The sequence below is a fragment of the Gavialis gangeticus genome, unplaced genomic scaffold (assembly GCF_001723915.1).
Source record: "Gavialis gangeticus isolate Ggan-Ray unplaced genomic scaffold, GavGan_comp1, whole genome shotgun sequence".
Taxonomy (NCBI): Eukaryota; Metazoa; Chordata; order Crocodylia; family Gavialidae; genus Gavialis; species Gavialis gangeticus.
In genome coordinates this window covers 100,473,003-100,479,619 of record NW_017729033.1, presented here as the reverse complement: position 1 = coordinate 100,479,619, position 6,617 = coordinate 100,473,003, and the positions used below count along the sequence as shown (strand labels likewise).

General features: G+C 44.1%; 1 protein-coding gene across 1 annotated transcript in view; it reads left to right on the top strand.

The window, feature by feature from the left end:
* Positions 1–5,190, top strand: part of LOC109304109 (dentin matrix acidic phosphoprotein 1-like) — a 13,825-nt gene extending 8,635 nt beyond the window's left edge. Inside the window, exons 4-6 of the mRNA XM_019526615.1 lie at positions 1,596–1,628; positions 2,044–2,403; positions 3,068–5,190. Coding sequence (XP_019382160.1) covers positions 1,596–1,628; positions 2,044–2,403; positions 3,068–4,582 — 1,908 coding nt within the window. The 3' untranslated portion in view covers positions 4,583–5,190. The remainder of the gene's footprint in view (positions 1–1,595; positions 1,629–2,043; positions 2,404–3,067) is intronic.
* The last annotated feature ends 1,427 nt before the right edge of the window (positions 5,191–6,617 follow it).

The following is a 6,617-nucleotide window of genomic DNA, read 5'->3' as shown; positions in this document are numbered from 1 at the left end:
TGCCTGGCCCCATCCCCCACTCAGCACTTAAAAAAAGAAAAAAAAAAGAGCCCGCATTCACTGGCTGCAGGGGTGGTGATCAGGGCCTCTGGGCATTGGTGGCAGAGCCCCACCCAGTGCAGGGCAGTAGGGATCCCCCCCCTGCCTGCCACCCTTGTGGCAGCTGCCCCACGGCACAAGTGCAGCACAGCTCGGCAGGGCATTTTGCACTGTCTGGGAGCTGGGGCTACTGGGACTGAGCAGTGCCAGGCTCTGGCTGATGCATGGAGCTGCCCCAGCTCCCAGGCAAACTGAACCAGGAGCTGGGGAATTGAACCAGGGGCTGGGGAATCAAACCAGTTCAATTCCCCAGCTCCCTGTTCAATTTGCCTGGGAGCTGGGGTGGCTCCATGTGTCAGCTGCAGCGTGGTAGTGCTCAGCCCCAGTGGCCCCAGATCCCAGACAGTGTGTGGTGCCCTGCTGAGCCGTGCTGCACTCGTGCCATGGGGCAACTGCTATGAGGGTGCCAGGTGTGGGGGGGTGATCTCTGCTGCCCCCCACTACCCAATGCTGCATTTGGGGGGGGGGGGGCTCTGCCATTAGCATCCAGATGCCTGAATCACTGCTGACAGAGCTGGTGAGTTCAGGCTTTTTTTTTTTTTAAATGTGTCGGGAGGCTGGGCCAGGTGGGGGATGGGGCCAGGAAGGGCGGCCATGGGGTCTTCTCCCATGGTTCCTGGCTGTGCCTGCCTCTGCCCCAGCGGGGGTAGCTGTGGGGGCTCTGCCCTGCTGCCGCTTGTCCAGATGGCATGGGGAGGGGTGGTGCGATGCAGGTGCAGCTCTTTCTGGGTGGCAGCAGGGCAGGGCCCCCACTCCCAGCACTGCTGCACCTGCATCAGCGCTCAGAGTAGGGGCTCTGCCCTGCCACTGCTTGCCAGCTGGTGCGAGGGGCATGGGATGCAGGCATGGCAATGTGGGATGCAGGCGTGGCAGAGTTGGGATCAGGAGCTATGCCCTGCTGCTGCTTCCCCCTTATACCTGGAGTGAGCCACACCTGCATCCCACCCCCCCAACCCCGCCCCAGCTGGGTAAGCAGCAGCAGGGTAGTGCTTCCACTCCCAGTGCTGCTGCATTGCATCCTGCACCTCCCCACCCCCTTCCCTGAGTAATGTGCTCCCTGGCCCACCTGGGCAGGTTGTCCCAGCCCTAGCCCCAATCCCTTCCTTCCACATGCCCCCTTCCCCCTCCAACCCCAACTGACTTACCAGCTGGAGGCAGCTGTCAGCTGCCTGTTTAGTTTATGGCCAAATCTCTGAATTGGCTGAATCTTTTTCCAAAGTTTTTCGATATCAATTTGGATGCTTTGAATTGATTCAGAGCTTTTATTTGGTCTCCTGATTAAATTCAGATTTGGAGATTCAGTCCCTGAATTGGGCCGAATCTCCTCCGACTCAAATCAGCTACCGAAGCTTCACACAGCCCTGCTGTATGCCCGTGTGGTTTCGGTTTTCCTGTGACTTAAATCCTCTGTTTTGAACATCTCTATCAAATATATGTAAGATTACCATCTTGATCAATTTCTGGATGTAATTCTGAAAAAGGCTTTCTTTCCACAGGTTGATTCATATGAGATATCAGCTGCCCTCAGGATAACTATCATGACATGTCTTTTATTTTTCTCAAATTTAGATAAAAGTGATTTTAATTAAACATGTCTCTGAGCACTTTCAAGCAAGGATATTTAAATCAGAAATAGCATCCTTTTAGCCCAATGAAGTAAATAAATAAGTAGATATTCTTATAAATACATTCATAAGTAAAAAGCATTCTTATAAATAAATAAATGAATAAATATTCATTAGCATAAGGCAAGCAGAAACTCTTTACAAACAATTAAAGGTAGTTCACAGGCATAGGTGATTAACAGAGTCTTTGCTGCTTACCTACCACAAAGATGCAATTAATAGGTTATTTTACACAAGTGGACATGATGCTCCCCATGTAACGGTAAGCAAGTTTTATTGTAGTCTTACTCAAACTACTTTCATGTCATTTTTCCTGCAGTATGCAACAAGTGAAGAAAGTATGAATCAGGAAGAAGGTCCTGCTGAGAAGGATGGTGAAGACACTGACAGCAGCCCTTATGACAGTACAGAAACTGAAGTAAGGGACTCTATTGCTGATGAACATGAACAGGATGGCATTTTACATGAAAGCAATGAAGGCAATAACTACCCTGTTGGAGTTTCTAGCCATAGTAGTGAACGTCATACTGAAGACTTCAATGGAAATGATGTTGATGAAAGTATCACTCAGGACAATGATGATGATGATGATAGTGTCAGAATTAAGCAGGCTCAACATAAAAATTGGGTCTATCAAAAGGATTCTGTGGCCCTGGAAGAGCTAGATGAATATTCTCTGGTAAGAGTACAAACATCTCCTGAAGGAAGGTCGGTTTCCTAATAGATATAGAAAAGTGGTTTTTCTGAAGTTAGGCAGAAAGAAGGGCAGGGTGACATCTTAGAAGCTAGCTGGCATGAGCTTTCAGAGATGACAGCTTACTTTGTCAGGTGCTGTGAATGCTATGAATGCCAGTTGTCTATGAGGGAAAAATATTTAGGCTTCTCTATGCTACACACTTACCATGTCAGGCAGATGTGTCCCTAAACACACTGTGCTGCTCTGTGCAGTCAGCCTCCTGGAAACAGTGTAGCTCTGTGTCTGTGTCACTGAGAAACAGAACCAATGAGCCCACAGGAACCTACTTGCAGCAGTATGAGAATGTGGCTATTATGCTTCTGATTCAGGAGCTAGCCCACGTAGAGCAACACAGTGCATTTGAGGGCAGCATGTCATTTTTTAGCTGTACATTTTAATCCATGCAGGGCAAAACTGTTTTCTTGTTATATATCTGTAATGCCATGGACTTTTATGGAATGAGCTAGGTGTAAGTGATAGCACTATTGAGCCTACATGATTTAGCATTTAAGTGTACGGTTAAATACCATGATGGTTATGTGTATATGTATTAGAGTATTTGCAAAATACAGCTGACTATAGTAACCTCCCTTCTCCACACTTACAGGAGGATGTCAATGAGTTTCATGACCGTGAAGATCATCATACGGGTTACAGTCAAGAACCAAAACAACATTATAACACTGAAGACAATGGACCCCTTTACAAAACCAAGAGATTCTATTCTCAGAAGTTCCATAAGGAAATAAATGATCTGATAGATGAGGAGGATGACAGTGGAGATGACACCTTTGATGAGAATCAAGGAGATACAAATGGAAAAGATCCTAGTTACACTGTCAATCCCAATGGAGTAGATGAGTATACTGCATTTGATAATGGAGTTCATCACAGAGGCCATGGAGATACTGCTGTTAGGAAAAAAGACAGTGACAGCAGCAGCAGCAGCAGCAGCAGCAGCAGCAGTGAAAGCAGAGGCCTTGACAGTAGAGAGTATAGAAATCACATTATTAGCAGGTATGACCGAAGCTTAGGAAATATCGGTGACAGTGCCAGAACTAGCCACAAGGAGAGCTATGATTTTGATGATGAAGGGATGCAAGGGGATGACCCATCCATATTTGAGAGTGAGGGTGGCAATTCCAAAATGACCCGCAGTGCCATTCATTCCAAAGAGAGCAGTCAAGAGAGTAGTAGAGAGCCCCACAAAGCTAAGCTGAATGGCATTAGTAAATCGGTGGAGCACTCCAACAGTCATAAGTTCCAAACTGATGATAATATCTCAGGAGAGGATGACAGTATAGAGCAGGATAATAGCCAATCCATGGAAGCAGATGAAGCCAAATCCGGAGAGGAGAGCCAGTCTTCAGAAGACAGCAGTCATTCTGAAGAGAGTGTTGCCAGCCACTCGAGGAAAGATGTCAGTCGCTCAAGGGAAGATGTCACCAGCCACTCCAGAGAAGATGTCACTGGCCAATCAAGTGAAGAGAACAGGGAATCCCATGAAGAAAATGAGAAAATCTACAAGGAAATGAAGAGCAAATCAAATGAATATAGTGGTAGCAAATCTAAAGAAGACAGAGACTCCTATGAGGATGACAGCAAGCCATTATCAATTGACAGTGAATCTGCGGAAGACCAGGGAGATAAAAGCAAATCACGAGAGAAGAGCAAATCCACAGAAGACAGCATGGAGTCAGAAGAGGACAAGAATGACTCCATTTCTGATGACAGCAGAGTATCACACAGTAAATCAGCTGAGAGCAAAAGCATATCACAAGAGTTTGTTGGCAGTGAATCACGTGAAAATGACAGGTCTGAAGAGGTGCGAGGCCAAGATAGCAAATCTGCAGAAACCTATGACAGTGGATCCAAAGAAGAGGAGCACAGTCACTCTAGAGAAATGGACAGCTACAGTCACTCTAGAGAAATGGACAGCTACGGTCACTCTAGAGAAAGAGACAGTCATTCTCGAGAGGATGCTACGAACGAATCAACCAGTCTCGAGGATGACAGCTTACCCAGGAGCATGGATATGGAAAACAGAAAGCTAATGTTTGATGTCTATCACAACAAACCCATTGGTGATTATGATGACAATGATTGTCAGGATGGTTATTAAAACAGATAGCAACAAATCAACTATATGCAGGACTTTTGTGTGAAGAATGATTACCTTTTAATTTATTTACCACATACACAGTATAAGTCCAGCTCTTTTTATTCAGAACTTCAACTGGGGCTTGCTCAATATGAAGTAAAATGATACTAAGATGGTGCTTTAAATAGGAAAACTGAGTGAGAAACTGATTTGCCATACATGGAACCTGAATTAATACAAAAAAGGGAAAGCACAATATTAACTAGTAATTATATATGGACGTTAAATCTGGTATTTTCTGGAGAGAGTAGGGGCTGGGAAGATTGCACACTTAGAGGCCTGTGTTCTTTCATAATTTGTTCTTTAATTTTCACTAGCATTGTTAGGAAATACTTTTGAGCATTAAGAACAGAATGAAGCCTTAATTTTATTGCCTAAATATTTGTATCTTCAACATCCTTACATTCATTTGTTTACCGTCCAAAGGGAATTCTAATTGAAATAAAAAGCAAGGCAGATAGTCACTGTATGTACACTGTTTATGGACTCAAACTTTGTTATACAATGGATCAAGTACCACTTTGATATTGGATGTAAGTAATATTTTATAATAAATGTACAGAAAACATTGTGTTGTATCCTTTTGCATTGATTGCATTAACTTTTCAATGTTAGCATAAAACTTAATCCTGTTTATTTGCTTAATTAATATTAAAACAGATAGTCATGTGGTTAAAGTCTTTATTATTATTATCTATTACATTAAAATATAATATTGTTACTTTTAGATCAAGATGCAGTGAATAGAAACAAAGGGCCCCCTCAAACTGATATGTTTAATATTTTAAATGCAGAAGTGCAGTACAGCTGACTCAGATTTTCATATCTCTTATAACCCATTCCCCTTCTCCCAATTGGAAAGAGTAGGGAGCAATACTAATCTCACAATGGTTCTACATAAAGTAGCTCAAAAGACTTAAATGAAGACATTCCTAACTTGTCCATCAGCAAGAGCACATTGATTGTTATGTGTGCCAGTTTTGGAGCAGGAGGAAGCCACCATTTCCAGGCATCCTCCCTTGAAGTGCATGTTGAGACATGCTAGCAAGGGTACTATTGAGACAAGAGCCATTCACTCGTCTCTAATAGTGCAGCACCATCCTCCGATGCCCTTCTTGTCCGCACAGCAGCACCCACTAGACCCACAGGGAGTGCAGATTTCCCTCCTAGACCAGCCCAAGAACTTCTTCATAGCTCTATGTTCAAAAGTTTACACTCATATGTGTGCTCTTGTCTGACAGGTCCACCTCTGTTCAAAATTCAGCCAGTATGTGAATGATTGCAGCCAGATTCTCTTCCACCTATTAGGCATGTAAGTGGATGTAGGCACTTTACATGCAATTCCTTTCTACCCTACTTGATTCCCTGAAAAACAGGTAATGCAAAAGGTGGATGGGTCCTCCTCTTGCTCTTCACTGGATTTTTGTAACTCATCCTAAAGGGTAAGATCACAGTGTGTTGCAAAAATAAATGCATGAATGGATTCTCGGGACTTGGGGTGGAATAGAATAGTTCCAAGTTGACTTAGAGACCTAATAGGTGGAATAGAATCTGGCCCTTAGTAATCACACAGGGCTAAATTTTCTTATTGTCAGGTCCTGAGTATGGGCAGGCTAAAGGGAGTCTAACTGTGAGCAAGCCTGAGAATATGAAGTTTTCGCCGCATTTTTTTCTCTCTGGGCACTGTATGTCCCACCCAGAACAAAAATAACAATAAAAGGAATTGTGCACAGGATGTGAAAGCTCTTCTAAAACCCATTCATGTCCTTGGGGGTAGTTATAAGTGGAGAAAAGGAGCCCTGTAAAGCTGTGGCAATGGGGTCATGTCTCCTGAAGTTTGAATAAGCTGAGAGAAGCTGGGAGGGAAGTGTGGCCAGGCACTGGTAACAGCAAAAGGAAATAGGAAGAGAAAAGAGTGAAATTTTAATGGACAAAACAAAAGGAAGTCAAGAAAGCAACTGGAGACTAGTGGTGATGCAGGCAGTAGGGAGGAAAA